The 21,674-nt window shown below is 39.1% G+C and overlaps 3 protein-coding genes across 5 annotated transcripts; 1 reads left to right on the forward strand and 2 right to left on the reverse strand.

Moving 5' to 3' along the window:
- Positions 1-2,413: 2,413 nt before the first annotated feature.
- LOC107266968 lies at positions 2,414-11,603 on the reverse strand. 2 transcript variants are annotated; one of them, XM_015738064.2, is made up of 8 exons: positions 11,440-11,603; positions 9,965-10,132; positions 7,884-8,068; positions 7,446-7,684; positions 7,084-7,359; positions 4,339-4,663; positions 3,697-3,994; positions 2,414-3,611 (listed from the first exon to the last, which is right to left on the reverse strand). In XM_015738064.2, the coding sequence occupies exons 2-8, from the start codon at positions 10,124-10,126 to the stop codon at positions 3,393-3,395; spliced, it is 1,704 nt and encodes a 567-aa protein (XP_015593550.1). In that variant the 5' UTR covers positions 10,127-10,132; positions 11,440-11,603; the 3' UTR covers positions 2,414-3,392. The 2 variants fall into 2 exon arrangements, with proteins under 2 accessions (XP_015593550.1, XP_015593549.1); XM_015738063.2 differs by lacking the exon at positions 11,440-11,603 and adding an exon at positions 10,830-11,217.
- Positions 11,076-12,104, forward strand: LOC112494208. The gene is made up of 2 exons (XM_025084005.1): positions 11,076-11,491; positions 11,896-12,104. Exons 1-2 carry the CDS (start codon positions 11,076-11,078, stop codon positions 11,909-11,911), a joined length of 432 nt encoding a protein of 143 aa, XP_024939773.1. The 3' UTR covers positions 11,912-12,104.
- A 5,688-nt stretch (positions 12,105-17,792) lies between these two features.
- Positions 17,793-20,622, reverse strand: LOC107266853. Of its 2 annotated transcripts, XM_015737798.2 has the most exons (4): positions 19,831-20,622; positions 19,561-19,737; positions 19,082-19,241; positions 17,793-19,006 (listed from the first exon to the last, which is right to left on the reverse strand). In XM_015737798.2, exons 1-4 carry the CDS (start codon positions 20,246-20,248, stop codon positions 18,622-18,624), a joined length of 1,140 nt encoding a protein of 379 aa, XP_015593284.1. In that variant the 5' UTR covers positions 20,249-20,622; the 3' UTR covers positions 17,793-18,621. The 2 variants fall into 2 exon arrangements, with proteins under 2 accessions (XP_015593284.1, XP_015593285.1); XM_015737799.2 differs by lacking the exon at positions 19,561-19,737 and having other exon boundaries at positions 19,831-20,329.
- Between the last annotated feature and the right edge of the window lie 1,052 nt (positions 20,623-21,674).

Here is a 21,674-nt window from a genome sequence, read left to right on the forward strand (position 1 = left end):
GAATGCTCGGCACGTTCCGTCTATAACGCATCTGCTGCGAGCGTTCTATTCACTTTTACTAACGGGCTCAGTAAAATTGCTGGTATCCTCTCACTATGTAACTGGAATGATGCTTGAACTTACAATTAGCTTATGCTTACTCACGTCACGTATATAGATATATATGAAAAATATAGTAAGACAATAATATTGTAATTTTTGATACAGCAATCAATTCTTAAAACACACGAAGAAAATTAATTTTGGAGTTGACAGTACGAATAATCAACTGTACAGGAATTTTGTCCTATCTATACTTTTATGTCTTTCTAATTCATTTGATCTATAAACGTTTCAAGTACATCGAATTATATCACGAACTGCTTCCACTTAGTCAAATTAGGAGCAACGGCACTTCCGACACGAAGTATCCGTTTTTCTATCACGTACTTCTGCCTCTAGATAGGCACACGAGGTCATGGCTTGGCTTACGTTCTTACCTATCGACGATATAGACGCCCCATGCCAAACCAGTGCCGTAACAACTCTCGAAAGTTCACAGGTATTCCGTATTCGAATATTCAATAGATGAAATAGTGCAGAAATTATTCGAACGGTTAAATATATACAGTTCGACAATATTTAATGCGCGAGTATGAATTATGAGGAAAGAAAATCGAGATTTTTGCACTGAAAAATATTTTACGTATAGTGGCGCCTTCTGGTCCTTAAGGTATAACGACGTGATAAAGAGTCTGTCGAACATCCGTGGCATTTAAACGACAACTGATACCTATAGAATGTATACAGCATGGGGCCCAAAAGACCCCTAACAGGTCACTGCCATCGAGAGAACTCAAGCAGGTTCCTGCCAGGTCCCTTTATGGACGAAGGAGAACCAACAGGTATATGTACAGTTAAATTCATCTTGAGTCTACCCATGTTACTGTGTATATGTTGAAACAAACTAGCCATTCGTAATTTTATGGGAATTCTTAGAAAGTCAGGAATGTCCTTAGTGTCCTTAAACAATTTATTCTTAGATGTATAAAAAGTCTATATATATGTATACTTATGCAGTTGCGCGGTTAATAAATATTTAATAAATGCATTTTTCATTGCACTTCTCTACGAACATAACAATTTTTCTTTTATTGACTTTCATTCTTTTTATGCAATTGTCGTTACGTCATTTGAGATCAGGTACAATTCGCTCGGTTGTAAAATGAGAAAAGCACGTGGAATTTAGCGGGTTACGGAGGGGGCTGCTTATTACGATTTCATTTATACAATCGTATAACATCATCGACTTTCCATTCATTCGCCATTCAGCAACGGGCATATATCGGACTTGCGTGGTACTTCCCACTTCCTGCTTTGCCAACCGCGAAAGTAATTTGCGTGTAAATCATGACAACCACTCGTGAAATGGCCGTGCTTACTGATGTACGACTTGGGATCATTGAAATGGATCTAAGATTATAGTTAAAAAAAGGGGAGTGAAAATAGATAGAAGATAAAAAAATTGTCATTCCAATTGAGTTAATTCGATATTAAAAGTTCAATTTTCTTTTTCTGCTTCGAAATTTTTCATGGTACAGGGTCGATCGCGTGTTCGTATTTTCTTTGACGTTCTTTTTTTCACCCTTTTTTACCTAAATTTCTTTTTGCTTAGTTCTCGCATTTTCTCTATAGTGTCACGTCGTATCGGCGATCTAGTACATTGAGCACACGTGAGATCGCCTTTTCAACGAACTACAGTGTCGCCCGCCTTGAGGCTACGGATTCTCAGAATCCGGAGAGATCATTCCTTATTCTGGTCCCCGTTTGATTTTCACCCGCTTGGTATAGGTTGGTTCACGTGCACCGATCGTCTGGAATTATCTATAATACTAACCTTATGTACAGGTTCATTCACAAAGTAGAGACCGTATAGGTTTTTTTTTGAGAAATTTGATTTTTGGTGATGAAAATTATTTTCTTAATTGTCACTTTTCAACTGTTTCCCAGCGTTGAGAGAAATTTGAGAATATTATTGTCATTCGGTTTAATTTCATTATATTGGCAGTTGTGCATTTGACGCATAAAGCAATTGACAGTGAAAAGATCAGTGGAGTCTGGAACCCATGAAATATTTATTTAGCGTCATCGGCTGAGATTTACATAACAAATATATTTGGAAACCCGTGGATTTCTCTTGGGTCGTGACACGAATTGTTGAACGATCGTAGTCGAACGTACCTAACCACCATTACCAAATTCGATCCGGGTGAAAGCCAAGGTATTTTTTTTATTTGATCACCATTACTCTCGTGTGACGTGTAAGAGAGAATAAAAACAGTTGACGAGTCAAAGATATTCTTACTACAGTGTCTTCTCTGAATCTCTCCCACATGCTCTATGGAGGATTCCCAAATAATTTTAAAACAAAAAATTGTGGATAAAAAATATGCAATTTATTTTCCTGTAGATATTGAGAGATTTTATTTTTTTTCCATCGGATGAGTAAACCAAAAACCGCGGTCGTTATGGAATAAATTAATTAACGCGGTTACCACGTTACGATACGTCTATTGTTGTTAATTACTCGCGATTAGGCAATGTTTAACAACTTTTCCGTAAAAGTCATAGCGCCACTATTCTCGCGAGTATTATTTCATTGTTTCGTGTCGGTTACCCAGTCGCTCTCTTGCGACACTGGCTTGAGTGTCGGTGTCGCGTTGCGTACAGAACCGCAGTAAGTGAATAATGTCAACTTTCATTCGTGGGATAGGAGATCAGAATCGTGGAGACTGTTGAATCCGTAATTTGTCAAAAATCCAAGAAAGTAAAGAAAGATTTAAAGATAAATATAAAATAATAATAATAAGATACGTAGGAAAAGTTATAAAAATACGAATATTTAGTACGAATTATTATTATTATTATTGTCGTTAGTCAGGCGTCATTTGTATAACAATGTAAGTACGTACAGGCAATTTAATGAATAAACAATTTTCATAATTTTCTTGATAACGATATACACTCCTTTGATAACACGAATAACAACAATTAATTGATATCATAGAAAGTAGTAAACGATTTGTTTTTAATAATGTTACAACAAATTCGTACGATCGACTATACTCGTCGGCTCGTACACCTCGAACAATTTTCTGTATACAGACAGTTTCAAATCCAATTGTCGGGATTTGATTAAGTATAGTATTAACGTTTTCTCGTACGGGGCTTATTTATAATAAAACCGAGTGTCATTCTCGAAATCATCTTTTGACAAAAGATGCTTGAGATTCCCGCGAAATTATCTTACCGCCGGATAGTCGAATTGCAATAATGCAAGAGCAAATTTTGTGGCTGATCGTCTTATTGGATAAGGACGATACACGGATCATTTGACAAATTATTTTGAGACGTCAGTAAGGATGAAGAGCGGCAAGTCCAAGTCTCGGTGGTTCCGCATAACTGTGTCTGTATCTACCAGCTGCTGGAACTATTTCCAACGGTGGTCTGGCACTGTCCCGATCCAGACCAGGATATCTTTCGTGTTCGGATAATTCTTGATAGGCAGTTGCGCGCATGCGTGGTCTGTCCCGCAATTCACGTGAATTTTGCCGATCACGAAGATCTCTTATCTAAAAAAAATTTCAGATTAATAAAATATAAATTTGAGTCAAATTGAATTAAATGAAAAAAAAATAATAATAATAAATGACGTACGTCTCTGTGATCTATCACGTTCCTATGATGATCTCGTATTTGGTCCCTACTGACTGAAGAGGCACTTTCGTAGAAACTGCGTGGTCGCGCTCGCGTGACTTCCGCATCCGGTGGATGTTCCGGCAGGTAATGATGAGTTCTTGGTCTTGGCCGAGCCCTATAGGAGACTTCCGGTTCACGTACCAAGTGATCAGGATGGCTTCGTCTTACCAGGTGTTCTTGAATGACTCCCGATGACGAAGATCCACTGGGCTGACGACTTATTCTTTCCTCGTGAACTTGTCTGCTGGATTCTAATCTGTAACAATTAATTCAATTTAATATACACGCATCGATAACGTATTTCCAATACATGCGCCTTTCGTGTTCCATTATTTTTATAATCGACGGTGAAAGCCTTTATGGATTTTCCGAAGACAAAACCAGTCGTCGTAGAAAGCTGACCCTGGTTGGTACAGAAAATGAAAATTATAACGAGCCTCTATAGAGCTCCTTTAAAGCAGATACAGAAACTCTTACTCCTTGTCCAGTATTGAAGTTTATAATGGTAACTGGTGCCACTCGCAGAAGTCAACTCTATACATATACATAGTATATTGAATTTTTACAGGCCACCTGTTTCATTGACTTTTCTCTCTGTACCTGTGAGCTTCGTGATTTTCCATTTCTCGTTGCCGGGCCATAACCGGCCTAGCTATGACCTCCCTCTCCATTGCCCTGAACATTTCCTTAGCATCGTGGAACCGCTCCCTGGGACTGACGATTTCACCAGGATTCATCCTGGGCTGATACTGAGGACTCGGTGATCTCTGTCTTAATTCCGGCGCTCTGCGACTTCTGTGCGGCGACACGCCTCTCCCTACAACCGGAAGTCGTTCGGGACTTCGGGCCACTCTGGGCAGAGTCAAATTCGAGCCAGTCTCCGGTAGATAGTCATTCTCCTCGGCAGGTATACCCCAGTCGTCATCTGTAAACAAAACCAAAAAAAAAGGAGTATAAGAAACCTTTGAACCATTCCTCCGTAGATAAATAACTATTTAATTAAAGTCTGAATTTTTTTTCAAAAATTTCAAAGGTCATCCAGCGCTATCTCCGAAGGATTTCTTCTCGATCTGCGACTTCGTCAAAAAATTACGCGTGTCCTTGTACGCAAAATAATCTTCAACGCGACTCAGGGACGACTGGTCAAGATTCTTCTGCATGATTTTCCTTCGTCCCTCTTATCCAATCCACTCGATTAACTGCAACGCATGTCTCTACACGGGGCAGTCATTGAATCGTGGAACGATATTAATGGCAAGCAAAGGAATCAGTGTGCTACGTGGCAAGACGAATGCAGAAAGAGAGATAAAGGAAGAAGTCAAAGAGACACGAAGAGGCTAAGAAGAGGCCTCAGGCTGTGGGCCGAGAATGCGGAACCTTATTCCATGGCCTCATCCGAGGTCGATTCACACAGAAATTTACGATTCTCTCCCCCTCCCCCGCCCCATTCAACCAGCACCGTCTCTTCCCACTGTCATCATCATTCCATGTCATGAAAATCCGTAGCTCCGCGTTAACTTTTACGCAACGATCGTGACACGACTTACACTCTTGATACAGGTACACCACAAAATACCAGAGATTACGAATCATGGTAGTGATTAAGCTTTCAACGATGACACCTACCAACTCTTTCTGGCATTGCTTGTGGTACTATACCCTTGACGTATACTTATATTCGTTTGGCATGGCAAATTTTGGTCTCAATAAGCACAGTAGTGTACTTGGACATGGAGCAAGGGGCAGGTTATTTGAAATCATCAAGGCTAATTGTAATGTCCAGTACACTTAACGATTATGGACAACTAATTGGTGGGGTCCTAGATTTCGTACATTCGAGTGTAAACTGGAGCAAGAAACCAACGGAGATTCGCGTAATCGACTTCCTCGATTGCAACGGTACTTTCAACGAGGAAAGACGAGGGGGAAACCCCCTTTTCGGGTTGCGTGCAATTTCAGTTGTTTTTTCATAGCAGTCTTTTTTCTTTCTCTCTCCCTTTCTTTTTTCTTTCTCTTTTTTTTTTCATCAAATTTGTATCGAACCCGCAGGTGGAAATTAAGTCGGTCGTCGCCACGTATGTACCAGACTGCCGCGTAATATACCCACATCTTCCTTCGTAGCCGTAGCGGCCATTTAAAGTGATGATGAGCACATGAAGTGAGGGTATGTATACATATATGTATATCCGTATGCAAACGTATGCGCGGTTGAGTATAACAAACTTTGTACTTGTACGGTTTATAATGGTAATCGTACGATATAATGTACTGTACTTTATGTATGTTATATGGTGCGTTATATATATACTGGAGATATCGTCAGCCTGAGATTCTAGGATGGGAATCGGTCATGTAGGTAAATCGGCTGGGTGCAAAGTGTGCCACAATTTCCACGATAGGCAGCAGAATCAAACATTAAGGCAAACCATAGGAGGACATGCACTGGCCATCTATAGTACGTATATAGAATTCAGCAGTGTATACGAGTATGTATTAAAGCGCGAACAGAGGCCGTAGGCTGACGTAAGCACCTACGTACCTAACTGCCTGGTGCCTACCTACATGCCCGCCTGCCTACCTGCTGCCGCACTGACACGACGTCCTAAACTAACGGTATTATTCTACAGCGTAACAGGTGCCCAATACAATCTCTTCGATGTCTACTTAGTGCTAGAATTACATCCTCTGTCTATACCCAACTAGTATTCCTTTGGTTATACCATTGGAAAGGTTTGCTTTGCTTATATTCTATTGTCTATTTATGGGATCTTATATGGGACGGCTATTAATGGAACCGGGAGGTCAAGTTCGTGTGACCCTTTAACAGCATCGTTTGTGAAATACAGTAGATATGGGTCAAAGGGTAGATCAATGGAATGAAAAAAATTTTAGGTTAACCATGATACTAGGAGGGATGAATTCGTAATAAAAATTTTTATAAATTATTCGTTGCTTGTCGTTTACGGATTTTTTTCAATTTTCTTATATTTTTTCTATGAACTCATTGGCAATGAATTAGCTTGTTTGATGTGTCTGATTTAGGTCACTGGAACACGCGTTTGTTTCAACTGCTTCGAGTGATAAGACTTCTAGTTTTTACCTGGCTGGCTTGTGATTGACTGGCGTACTTGTTTCTGGAGTAGAAAGTGAGCGGGATTTTATTTTGTTTTTCTTTACCTTGTTCTTTATGGGTATCGATTGGACGTTCGTTAATTACTCTTGTCCTATACCACGTGTACAGTTGAACTTGTCTCACGGTTCGTTTACAACCAGGTCGAAACTTCATTCAGACGTATTTATGACCGTGCGGCTTGATTAGTTGGAGGGAAAAAAAAATGTACTAACCTGATGATGAATCTCTGGATGGTCGAGATGGCCTGGGTCCTAGCGGATGATGAGGTTGATAAGGTGGTGGTGTTGCCGCGCTATCAGATCCTATACCACTGCTAGCTGCACTTCTTGTACCACCTCTGTCGATCGCAGTGTTACCACCTACAATACTTTGATTGAGACATCGACGAAATTCAATGCCAGCCAAATTTCCACGGTGTCTGTGAACAGTGTCATAGTCACGTGGTGGCAACAGAATTGGTCCATCCCCATCGCCTGAATTTCCTCTGCCTGAAAGTGATAATTAAATTTAAAAAAAAATGTAAAATTAAAAAAAATATTAGACGCTTCTACAAAGTTAGCATAGATCGACTAACCCAACTTTGCTCGCAATTCAGCTGCCAATGATTCGTAAATTGTCGTATTTTGAGCTGGACCATGTCGCAGCTCTCCGCTTCCTTCGGAGGACTCCGATTCTCTCGTGCTACGACCGTCGCTTCCCAAATTGCTGCGAATACGATTTTCCACGGAAGAGACTCTGGCGAGATTCTCTGAATGTGACGCCAGAGCCTTTAACTGACCCCCCAATAATTCGGCAGTCTCCACGGAATCGCATCTGACGAATAATTAAATATTATTTGCAAATAATTAATAATCGTCTCTTAGATTTAGTCCGTTGCGAGAAAGTCAGTTCTTTGCGGATTTACTTAGAAAGTCCAGCTGATTGGTTTTATTAAGACGGTTAACAAAGAATACCACACGGTATATCCAGTGCATACGAAGTATACTCTTTCAATTATTTCTTTTGAAATTACCTGTACGCGTGTACGTGTACCGGATTATTTGTCGCTGGGTTCGGTAAGAGTAACGTCGCTGCTACGATATCTTCTCTTTGTACGGCAGCCAATACTGCATGACCCGGGACCAGATGTTTGACCGCTGACCTCATCGAGCCTCCAGGATGAACAGTCTGGATGATTTTCAAGCCTTTACTGCTGACCTGTCAAATAAATCAATGACAGTCATGCAAATGGGATGCTTTCTCCGATAATTTCTTTACGATAAATTTGCCCGATTGTAAGATTTCGAGAAATCCTTCTTTTATCGTATTTTAAGCATCTCTCGTAATATTCACATGACATTCTATAAAGTAAACATATAACCAGGTGTTGATTATTTAAATTCTTCACGATTAACGATTCAGCTTTCAGTGTGTTTAAGTGAATTTTTATAGTACAGTCCGTAATAAAAATTTTCATTAGTCACGCGTATTTCAATATTTTTTTCTACGCCTGTACAATGATTTTACATTGTCAATATTTTCAAGTGATTTCCTGCTGATCCTTCGTTATATGTAGAGACGCGTATGCACGAATCCGGGTCTCTTAATATATTCTCAAAAGTGAAGTAACACTGTACATAACACCGCAAGCGTCAAAACCTTGAATCCAGTGACCGTTGTCATCATGATTACTATGACTGTCATTTTTCAAGAATTTCGAATGTCGCAGTCGGCCTGGCATTTTCGAAACATTAAGAAAATTTTTCAAAAAATCATTCAAACACACGGGTATGGTTTTCATTGTTGGATCTTACTGAATTCTCATAATTATCGCTTCTGCGATTCTTCACTTTCACACTGTTGTCATTCGGCTGTCTAAATGTTCTCATGGTAGGTACACGAGCTGTCAACCGTTATGACAGATCTTGCCTGGAGACATCGGAAACTTTCCCGCAATGCCTACCCGGGCCGATTTGAAATTACACAATTCAATGTGTTTCATGATTTTGTAACTTTTTCCTAACAGCCGACTGGGAACTTCATGGATTCGACTTTGCTCGGTTCCGCAATTTTCAATTTCCACTGGCAATATTTCTCCCTGCTGCTGTCTCTGATTATTCGAATAGGCACTTGTGCACGTATATACTGTCGTGCCTCTAATACGCCACTTTGCTATACATTACGATATAGTTACGGGGGAATCAACGAACCAAGTAAAATCACGTTGCTGACTATTTATCCTGCAACTTATCGGCACGCTCGCGTAACGTAACGTTCAGCAACTATGCTCGTGGGAGAGAAAAGAAGAGGAAAATAAAATACGAGGATATTGGAAATTTATCTTGTGCACATTAAACAAATCGGTCACCTGTAATTTCAAGGTTCGCGATTAGATCGATTATAAAAATCTGAAAATACTATCAATGATTTTTTCGAAAAATCCTGAAAATTTTCGATTCACTCCACACGCATTGACACACGATATAACGCGATCCTCGTACAGTCGCATCGAAAATGATTTGTCGCTTAATTTTCATTACGATTGTGAAATTTGTTTCTGACAGACTTCTAGGAACTTTTATCAATTCGACTGGAATGCAACTTTTCGATTACTCGAATCCGTCTGAGTCAAGTGCTTAATGGGAATTAGCATAACGACGAATTTTTGCGTTAAATTTCGCGAGCTTTTGCGAAATTTCAATTATGAAATTCCGCGAGGACTCGCGAGTGTCCGCGACGCGGAATAACGTGCCGTGAGACGAATCGAGCGTGAAGAGAGCATCGACCGACTTTATTCAAAAATAAATTTATTATTCTACTCGCGTGCTCGTTTCTAGCGGCATTCGGGTCGATTTTACTTTTTTGACATTGGCTACTTTCGTCATCGGCAATATTTTCACCAATGACTTCTTGGTTCTTCCTTCGCCTCGCGAACATCCCATAAAGTCTATGCTTTACTGTCTATCCGAATGGTCTAGGTTCTGTAACGAAGTCACGCATTCAGCAGAAGACACTGATACCCAACTATCTACGTGTTACGAATTTGAGCTTTTTTATTTTCTGGTTATTTTCGCCGCCGATATAAAACCGGATCTTCATGTGGGTTCCACTCACCTGTAATGTGACCTTGAAAGGTTCCTGAAGTCGTTCTCGTTCCAGGAGGTAAGCTATGGCACCAGGCATGGCATCCACCCCTTTGGCTTCCCTTGCGCCCAAGTACCAGACATAATAAGAGCTTTTTTTGACATCTTTGTTACCCCTTAAGCGCAAGGCCATAACTTACTGAAATTATAAAGAAAAAATTATAAACTTTTCCCAATCATTGAAACTTTTTATTTTTCTGGAAGCCATCACGAGGATATGACTGATCAAAGTGCAGATTTATACGTGCGTTCACGAAAGTGCAATAAAGCATTAGTCAACAGTGACACGTGCACCGTATCGCATACTAATGTTTTCCACCGATGATTTATTCATGCCACTGGACCATCTTATATTTCCACTTGGCGAACAGGATCATCGGATGAGTTTATCTACCTCCGTACGGTATACGAGGTTAGTCACTCTGCGTAGAGTGACATGGATTTTTGAATGAATCTGTACAGTGCCGTTACTTGTTTGACAACTATCGGATGCAACTAGACACTTTGCACTCTTATATACGGTCAAGTCAAATCGGTATTAAGGTGCTTTCACAATGCGATCATATATCAGAATCAATACGAAATATTTTCACAAAGACGAATACACTGTTGACATAATTTTCTCTAAAAGCAAAGCCAAGCATTTTGAAAACATACTAAAGTGTAATAAAGATAGAAAAAATTCTTTCACAAATTATCATGAAATTCCACACAATCCTATAGAAAGAAGCACTCTCTTACTTCACTGATCCATTGATAAGGTAAACCCCAAAAAGTCAAAATAATCGTAATAAAAGTCACAAAAGATTCGCCCTTGGACCGAAGCATGAACTCACCTAAAATCGTGGCACGTAGAGTGACTTTCGAATATTAAAATGTAAAATAAAAATGTATATTGAACTGCACTGAAAAATATCTTAAAATTTAAAAAACAGTTCTCCATATCCTGACCAACCAACACCAGTCGTTATTCACTGCCGGGTAGCAAGTAAATCCAATGCGAAAACTCAAAGGCAAACTGAACCCGTACGATGCACGCTCCTAGTAAGATCCAATAGAAGGAGGTTCATGTCGGTTGAAATATGAAGAACACAAAAGTTCACACCGTCTACAAGATGAGGAATCGGCTGAGCTCACGCCACACCTTACGTACGTCCCGATCGGTTCGCGATCGACAGTATACGGTTTCGAAGCGAGACTCCACCGCGACGGATTCTGTCCTGAATTCGACGCCTTGCCTTTCGAGAGGAGCGAGCAACTCTCCCACCTCCCAACTTCTTCTTTGCCTCCTTCTTTACCTTCTTCGCTACCTTCACCACCTCCTTCTACTACTACTACCAACCACTACTACGTACTACCGATATCACGGACACTATCGCCGGACGTATTTCGTCTTGCTACCACCACCACCACAGCAGCCACCACTTCTTCGTCTTCTTCTGTTACCTGCGAGGATGGCAGCCAGCCAGCTCAGCGAAGCAAGCAGCAATGCAAGCAGGTAGGTAGGTAGGTAGGTAGGTAGGTAGGTTGGTAGGTAGGTAGATGCTCCAAACGAATTATTCTCGTAGAGGACGACGTCGTTTGAACGTGTACTCTCCTCCACTATAACCTGGCTGTGCCATGGCTACACTGCAGAACCCTGGCAGACTACTATCTCCCCACCTACGCTACTATACCTATAGCGTGAGAGGTACCTTCGCTTAACCTGGCTATACTTTCTATAGAGGGTGTCTTAAAAGTATGTGGAAGGGGTTCACGTCATTTTTAGATACGTAGAAAACGAGTAGGGAGGACTCTTTCAGGTTGCGATTGCACAGGGCTGAATGTAGCTAGAAAAGGTTTAGGTTTTGGATAAAAGAATATTTTTATTTTTTAGCCTATCTTTTATTTCGATACTTCCAGGTACTTTTACTCATAGGGAAGTTCTAGGGATATTAAACTCCACGATTCTTAGACCGTGGAACGGGAACATCCTGCTTTTCGACCTTCGTACTAAGGTCACGGACCGCGGTCGTTCCACAGTCTGCGTAAAGGTAAAACTAATATTTTCAAAAGTGGGGTTCTTGGTACCCCTTAATACTTTTCATGAGTTTTTTTTTTCGTGCAGATAACTCTACTTACGCTTCGACTTCCTTCGTACGATGCCCACTTGACTTCTCTCGCGAATCCAGTAATAATATCTTGACTATCGTAAAATCTGACGTCCCTGGCCACGGCTGCCATCTTGGTCTTCTGCAAGAGAGCTAAACTGCAGATTCCGTTCTATTCGAAATTAAATATTTTCCGATGACAATTTTACCATGAACATTGTTATCAATATGTAGAATTATGTTTAATTTTTTCTAATCAATGTCCAGTAGTTTTATAGACAGCCAAAAGAAGTGTTAACCAATTTCTATTTACTCCGAGCAAACTGATCCATTTTAATCACAAAACAAAAATACACACCACTCCTTGGGTACACCTTAAACCTCATATGGATACTGATAACGAGTTATCATCGCATAGTAATTAACGTAGCAGATACAAGTGAGATAATTCGCGGTACGGTTTCTATAGAACCAACTTATATACGGTGTGTAAGAAAAAAAAATCATCCGAACGTACGACATTCGTATATCGAGCGATATAAAATGTTTCATCATTTTTGTCCCACGTAAACCTAACCTTAAAAAACTGTAATGCGTGCGCGGACGCTCGAAAGCAATTTTGTCATCTTTACCGCAAGATCGTAACGATCTTATCGTTAGTGTCGCTACGAAAAAGTACCAACAGCATAAAAAAAGACCCATTATGGAATTCAAGAAGCCGATCTTTTTTTACGGCCTATGAATAACGCGATAGATATATCTTAATGTTATAAGGTTGTACACGTGTATCGTATACCTATATGACACCCGGTATACGTGGCTATTCACAAAGGCAGTTTATACGTACCCCAGTAGATATACAAGGCGGCTTCCCTGCCACAAAACGTGAATGCTAACCAGATGCGCTAAGTATCGCAGGCCAGTTTTGCGGAATCGCATTGTATACCAGTGATAATTCGATTTCCAGTTGAGAATACGAAATTTGCTTTGACCTTTATTACTTCGACTTTAAAATATCATAAAAATCAACTAAAGCCTCAAGCTCTCGCCTCTTCTAGAAAAGCAAAAGAATTTTTCCGCTCCCGAACTAAAACAAAAGAGATTGACAATCAAAAGAGGATTTTTTCCGAGTTCCATTCAACGAATAATTCAGTAGAAACGGAAGAGAATATACAGGGGCAAAATAAAACTGGTAATACGAAACAACGATCAACTGTATATATACCGTACGTGTACGTAGAGTAAAATATAAGGCAATAACATCTACATATTTACATTACCATAGTGTGTATTTCTTTAAATGTGACCATATGTAACTACGTATGTAAATTTGAAGTTACGTCATAATTAAGACCTACCATAACGGCACGTGTCATTTACCAGATCCGTGCTCTGAAAGTCAAGAAAAATATCAGAGACAGTCCTTCCTTTGACTGTCTCCTAATAATTAGCCGTTATATGCCGAATTTACAGATTACCCCTTATCGACGGACCCAGAGATGATTTACTCGGTAGACGAATCGCAGATGACAAAAAACGTTTTCACGTCAGAGGGATTCCTTTCTCGTGATTTAATGTCGAGGAAGTTTTCGTGACGGCTGCACGCTGCGAAAAAGGTTGTAGAAAGTCGTAAGGTGATGTAACGCTAAAACGTACTATTAATGTCGTTACATGTAAGTTAGGTATACGTAGGCGCTAATGTATTTATGAGAAATGGGATGAGTCCTGGTTACACAGAGATTCCATTATTCTTATTCGCTTTCGGGCTAAATTCTTTTGAGCGATGACACATGCATATAACTGTATTAATTTAAATGCTAATTCCTCGCTTTTATTTCGCTGTTAATAAACGTTAATTATTATCAGGAGTAAACTGGTACAGTCAGATTCACCCGGTAGGTCGAAACTGTGCAGGCTTTGGTCGTGACCTATCGACTGTCAAATTATACAGGACTTTGCCATAGCCAATTGGTTATTCCACGTATGGACTTCTTGGCCAGTAGAATCTCAATTAAAGACTCATTCCGATTTCTTGATCGTTTCGTAAAATGATTCTTGGCAGAGTGAACTAACGAATTAACTATTTCCCGGTGAACTAAGAGCGTCGATGTTTATTGGTCTTAATCGTGAAACAGTGAAAGTCAAATTCAAACGTTGTCTATTCGCGTCCGTCACTGTGCGTAGGATACGCGTATACAGGATGTCCCACGACTTATTCCCCAACGGGCACTGGCATATTCTCCTTTGAAAATAGAACAAAATGCAATTCGTCCGAATGAAATCGGTTGCAGCGTTCTCGAGAAAATAAATATTAAAAATTTCGAAATATCATCATTTTAAGTAAGTTCCAATCATCGCCAAAAAAAAAGAAAACAATGGTAGTAGAAAAGGAAAGTGGCGGGCGTTTGGTTCTGTGAACACATTAACTCAAGTAGAAACTGTAATATTATCATTAGACTATGAATTATCGAACATGAGACATGATGATATTTCTAAATTTTTAATATTTATTTTCTCGAGAACGCTGCAACCGATTTCATTCGGACGAATTGCATTTTGTTCTATTTTCAAAGGAGAATATGCCAGTGCCCGTTGGGGAATAAGTCGTGGGACACCCCGTATAGACAGACGTTACTATGAGTGACATATGAGAAAAAAAGGCTGGACCAAAAAAGAAATTCCTGCGCGACAACAAAGTCCTTGAAATATTTCACGAGTTATTCGCAATTAAATTCTTACCGGTATTACTTTGTATCTATGTATCAATGTGAAATAAAGACAATGATCTTTATTCCTTGAAATATTATCTCTTGCCAATCATAATAACTGACAAGCTGTCTGTCATTATTTCATCAAGTGAATTTTAGTATAAAGAGCAAAACGATAATTCGTCTTTTTTTTTACCCACATTCTGCACACGCCTACGATCGGTATCAACGTGACGGAATCATTTCGCAAAACAAGCCTATTGGCAACCGATCTGTCTCTTGGGAGAGTAATATTGGTTACGGGTGTAGCCGGTTGGCCGAGTATCGGTAAGTTTGGAAAAGATTGAAAAGAGACAAAAAGAAGTGAAAGATGAAATATAAGTTAGATACAACGATGCCTTTGATGTTTAGTATGTATATATGTATATATGTCTTTAGCACGCGTAGTAGACTCCCGGATAACGCGGTAGGAAATCGTGCCGTATGGTTTTAATTATTAAATCAGGTAATTCCTGTCTTTTGTTATTTGTCGCAGTGTACGTAGATACGCGTTACGTGAATACGGTAGTCGCAATATTTTCGGCCCTTTATAGAAATTTGCATCGTAAGAACTCGCGTCATACGGGAGTCTACTGTATTATGTATACGAAGAAGATGATGCGTAATGGATCCCTCGCGATTTCAACGGAGTATCATGTAAAATTATGCAAATTTTTATACCCGAAGATAATGCAGCTCTAGTGCCCTGGGCCACCGAAGCGGCCACGCACGGATGTAAGCTACGTGCACGTGATTCTACGGAGAAGATCGTACACGAGGCGGCGTCGTGCTATTAAAATGAAAATGGCGAAAGGTTGACGAACAAGTAAAGCCGTGAGAAGTAGTTGGCGGCCGCGAGCTATGGCGGAATTCTGCATTAGGTCATCTCTCCACTCGCGTGCTTCTCTATATAAGAGACTGGGGTGAACGTATTAAGTATACATATATATATACTTATCATTGCTCATACAGTTGAGCATCCTTAAAGTTCGCCTTAGAATGTTATTACTTTTACCACATTAGAGGAAATAATAAAAAATAAAGTTTTCGGAAATATCTTATATACCATGTCCTGAAGCTATATTCACGGGAGAAAAGATTTCTATAAATAGTATCTCGGGAAAGTTTGCACTAGAGTAACTATAGAAGATATTAATATCGATATAACTATTTCTATTAATCATAGATTATTATTGACTCTTGTTGTATTCCATGTTTCCTGGTGTCGGTATATTTTAATTTTAATTTTTTTTTTTCATTGACTGTACGAGCATCTATCCCGTTTCGTGGACTGTTCCATTTTTGTTCTTCGTCGCGAGGACCTTTTCAAAGACACGTAGGCCGTCGGTGGCTCGATCGGTAGCGGATCCACAAGTGTAAACGAACCATAAAGGATCGGTCGCAGCCCTGACATTTCGCCGAGCACGAGGCCGCTCACATTAATTTACATTACGTTTCTTGGCTCTGCCGTCGGTTCCTGATTCTCACTTTCTCTTGTATGAATCTATACGAATAGATCTATAGTCATCGTATCGTTCTGAGATAAACTTATGGCGAATGCCGATCTTATGGAACTTCATTGCGATAGGTACCATCGACTCTATATATGTGTATATGGGTACTATACTGTTCATGTTTCGGGATTGGTACGCCTGTGAATCGCCGGATACAGTTTCACTTTTTCGGTTAAACTATTTTATGCCTCTGGTATAATAGATAACGGCTGAAATCGCAAGGTGCGTTCGTTGGCCATAATCGGAAATGAAAATATTTGTTGAATTATGTAAGAAATTTTCGAAAGTCGACGTTGCGTTACGTGAGATGATTTCACGATGGATCAAATGTTAGCTGGTAACATTTTACAATTTCCTTGTCGATTATTTATTGACAAGTTTTTTTTATTATGCATCTGTTCGACCGATGGATTTGGTTATTAATACTCGTATACCTTATGCCGGTTCAAAATAAGCAGAATGTTGTAATGGAGTTGAAATACCAAGAAACTTATGATCAGTGGCATCCCTTTTTAATGTTGTGTATTGAATTTGCGGTTCAACAGGCGCACGCTCGATCTCGTTACGAATCGTTACAATTAAAGTTACTGAAATTTTCTTTTACTATATTCTTAAGTTGCCTTTTGATTCCGAATTAAATCTGACTTGAGAAATATATACAGTGATTGATTGAATTGAGAAATTTATAGAGTGAAGTGATTAGTTTTCAAATGGGAGCAGGTCAAAGTTGACTAATCAGAACGAGACACCGACAGACACGATAGGCACCTACAAACTCTTAGTTTTCTTGTACTTACTTTTGTTTCTTGGCGGCATCGGCGATGCTGTATTTGATGTAGACGGATCATCCAAATATTATTTGTTTCACGGTCCGAGCCCTAAGCGCATTTGTTAACAGATTAACCGATACTGGCGGAACGTCTTAGCTTCTGCTGCGCGAAGGTCTCACGAGGAAACCGCGATTCGCAATTGTTTTGAGCAAGTCGTTCAGGCTGACTAAAACGCATTGGAATGCTATTTTAATTATAGACACATATTGTTACAGATTGAGCGAACGCGAACGAAGCTAAGGCGTTCCGTCGGTATCGACAATCTGCTAACAAATACGCTTGGCGCTCTGACCGTGAAACAATGCATATTCGCATGATCTGTCTGTAGCATATGCAACCTTGTCGATGCCATCGAGAAACAAATGCAAGGGAAGCAAGCTCAGAGTTTTTAGATGCCTACCACCTCTGCTGCTATCTCGTTCCAATTGATCAACTTCGATCTGCTTTCAATTGGAAACTAAGAACTTCCAAATAAAAACAGTCATTTTCGTGATCTTGGATGCCTTCCTAATACTGCTGTACCCCGTAGGTCTGATAATTTCGGAACATCCTTTATATATCGTGTTGGATAATATATCATTAATATGTGAGGAAAAGAGGGCAAAAGAAATGCAATTATTAGAATGTTAAAAACAGTATCCGTTGTGTATCAAGTATAGATGCACATACGTATATAGTATATTCATTTAACAATTTTTTAGAAGTAGAAATGATCTGTTGTGCATCTCAATTTGGGTACATAATTATTGTCCGCATTACAATTTAGGTAATAAATATCATTGCTTATATTAATGTATTTAGAGAACTCTCTTTCTGATACAGGTACAGGAGTCATGAAACTAACCAATCTAACGAAATCATATTTAAATAAAATCAGAAGCAAGCTCTCGTTGAAGTTCCAATTATTTCGAGTATTATAAGTTAACGTAGCAAGACATCTTTCAGAAATTCATCGAATACAAGATGAAATATGTCTTGATTAACATCTTACATTTTATAGCTCAGAGTCTTCTAACAATACAAAATAAATTTAACTTTGTTTTAGTTCCTACGACAAAGTCAACATAGTAATACTTAACACTAGATTTACGGACGTTGATTATCAACGTCAACAAAAATTTCTAAAAAATAATACTTATAATTTCTGTAACTTTAATTTTTGAATTGCACACCTCTGTCACGCACCTTTAAATTCCACACTAGCCGATGCGAGTTTACAGTTTACCCAGTGTGGAATTTAAGGGTTTAACATGAAATTTGAAATCCATCAAAGTAACGGGTTCCGTAAATCTAGTGTTAAAGAAATTTGCTGAACATTATCGTACAATGATTGAGTATCTCCGCACAGAATACTATTCCTAGTATATTAATGTCAAACTTTTATTACAATTTTGCACAAGCGTCCCAGGAAAATTCTTGCACTTCCAATAAATCTGTATTAGATTACCTAATTGCTATTTGGCAAATGAAGTGCTGCAGCCAGCACTTGTTGCATTTGTATCCTGACGTCTAATTTTTTTTCATCTGGTATTTGCCTTAAAATTGGTAACAGTGATAACAAAAACATTTTGTCATAGTCCTCCTCGTCGACTATACGTTGACTACTGTGCGAGGATAACATATCCTGAATTTCCGTATCGAACGACGTTAATGATGCCTCGCACAATTGTTTTGGATAACGCGTTCGCGTTTTGAAGGCAGTTCCAGTATGTAAATAATCCCTTGAGGTGCCAGCATGTGTTAGTGGTATATCATATTCTTCTATCACGGGATTGTCCATTTCGCCATCACTTTCTTCAGATTTGAAGTGGCTTATATATCCTGCACTGTTTCTAAAAAAATGAAATCATCAGGTAAAAAAATTTTTGTCAACTATGATACATCAATAATATATTATGAATCAATACCGTTTCGTTTCCACCGTGGGCATTAGAAATAATAACTGATCAAAATACATATATTTTTTCCGTTTCCGACCAGCGGGTCCTGGCTTTTTTGAACGCTGAAGTTTCAGTTCCTTCATAAAATAGTCCCTGATGTTTCTCCACTTTCCACGTAGATTTTTCTCTGTAAAAAGAAACATCAAATACTATATGAAGCATCGAATATTTATATCAGAACTTAATCAATGAAGCAACATTTTTTTGAGATACACATTCTTAAAGGAAATTTAAATCAGCAAAACAATTGTAATTCTTACATTTCTAGTATCCTATAACTCTCTTACAACACATTGAGATTTTGTACCCCTTCAAATAATTTAAGAGGCCAAGGTCATACACCCCCCATTATAAATGATTAATCTGAATTATCACTAAAAGCTGCCTTTTTTCTCCAAAGAAAATCATAACGCACTAACTACAATTGCATTCACAATCCATCCTACCATATCCGATGGTATAAAGGAGAGGAGTGTCGACAGTGCCGACGTGTACAAAGCGAAAATCGATGTGTTCGTGAGTTCCCGCGCAAGCAGAGGTCAGCACCGTAAGCAAGAATCGCGAGACGATCGTCTGCAGTTCGATACGAAACGCTCCGGATTCCAGGGTGGCAAGCAAAACACCTCGAGGACCAAGATCAAGCCGTTGAAGCAATAAAAGATAGATCGTTCATAAAATATATAAATATGAATAAATAATTAATGCATATGTATTACCTTCAACATTTCTCTCTTCATCCGTAAGGTTCTCCCAATTAGGTACCATCACCTGACAAACTTCATCCCACGCGTTCATTTTGGCGTTGCGGTCGTTGTACTCGTCGCAATTGACGTTGTAAATGGCCGGCCGCTTCTCGATCTCAACAATGAATCTTTCGGTGTCGAACATCGCGTTAAACCGGGTCTTCCTCTCCTCGATCCCGGCGTCATCGGCCTCCGCATAGGCATGAGAGTGAATATTGGCAGCCGTAACGAGAGACGCGTTTCTGGCTGGTTTTATGCTGTTATTTCGTTGATGTCGGCGGCTGTTACTACTACGACGCGGAACGGGTTCCAAGCGCGGTTTGGCCGTTACTGCTGCGGAGAAACCGTTTCTGTCGTTCTCTCGCTTCCCGTCGAGTGAACGTTGCGCCATAGCTGCGGTTGCGGCTGCGGCTGCGGAATCCACGCGGCGCCATTGCCAATCCCCTTCTCGTTCCTACATCGCCGGAACGTCTGGCTATCGACTTCCAAGCTGTACATACACGATGATAGGAACACGTTCGATTCGTATTAGTAATATTAACTTATGTGCTACTTGAATTTTATATGGAATGTATATTCTACGTGTGACTTTTCATGTCCTAATTATAATTAACTCTTTACCTTACGATTTAAGTTCCGATGGCGCGTGCCATAAACCATAACAATTTCGGTCACACGTCGAACCATTTAACGGTTTGACTGAGCGTTCGAAGTTGCGCAAATCGCACACGTTTTTTGATATTTAAATATGTGTAAGTTACGGCTAATTTTATTTTGCAAGATATTTGATAAATAATTATGACCGATTGATCATTGAAAAAGAAAGATTTATTATCTTGAAGTGAATAATAAATCAATAACATTTTTATTTCAATTTCTAAATAAGCACATATTTTAAATTATTAACGTCTTGATAAAATTTACAAAAATTTAATAACCTAAGATGTACCATCTCTCACACGATATTGTAGGCTAAGGGGTTAATATAGAAATTAGAGAATATTTGGGACGAACGAAAAATGTTGTGTTTAAAGACAAGTTTAATATTTATTTACCGAGTGGAATTAGGATGGTACGAATAGACTGAGATATTTTTATTCGTAAAGTTTAGACTTTCTATTTTTGATAGCTATCGATATACCTGACTAGTATATACTAGTAATTGAAATATAAGTAAATTAAAGAAACTAAAGTTTACTCTTATCGTAAAGCGGATTGTAATTGCTGGTTCTTGAACTACGATATATGCTATTACACCTTGAATTATTACTTGATTGCCTAGTATAATCAATCACAGGCGATATCGAACGTCTTTTTTTGGAGAACCGTATAAAATCCTCTCTAATAAAGCGTATTTAACCATTCGATTTATTGAATAAACTACTCTTTATCGACGTACTCAGCGGAAACGGCATGATATACATTGCATAGCAGTGAATTATAAAAGTTGAAAATAACTTTTAAATCATTTCCAGCAGTCGGTATTAATAAATTAATCGAATTCTTCTTTACCATCAGCGGATAATCGTCATATTTCAAAATTATTTTCTTTTTTATTTTAAGCAATAAGAGACGTAATACATTTGCACGTCCTGGCCCATCTATAATCAATAACATCTAAAATCATTAACATTTTTTCATATTGGAATTATTTCTGAAGATACATTTTCTTAAGTAAATATGTTCTTTGCCGCAAGTAAATTCAAACAGGCGTGACTTAATAATCTTCAGTACTTGTATTATCAGCCCACAACTTCCTCAGCAAACTACTGCTCCTCGAGAACTACGTGACTGGTCTGCACTTCGTGACTAGCAAA

This window comes from Cephus cinctus, unplaced genomic scaffold (genome assembly GCF_000341935.2).
Source record: "Cephus cinctus unplaced genomic scaffold, Ccin1 Ccin1_scaffold0330, whole genome shotgun sequence".
Classification (NCBI taxonomy): Eukaryota; Metazoa; Arthropoda; class Insecta; order Hymenoptera; family Cephidae; genus Cephus; species Cephus cinctus.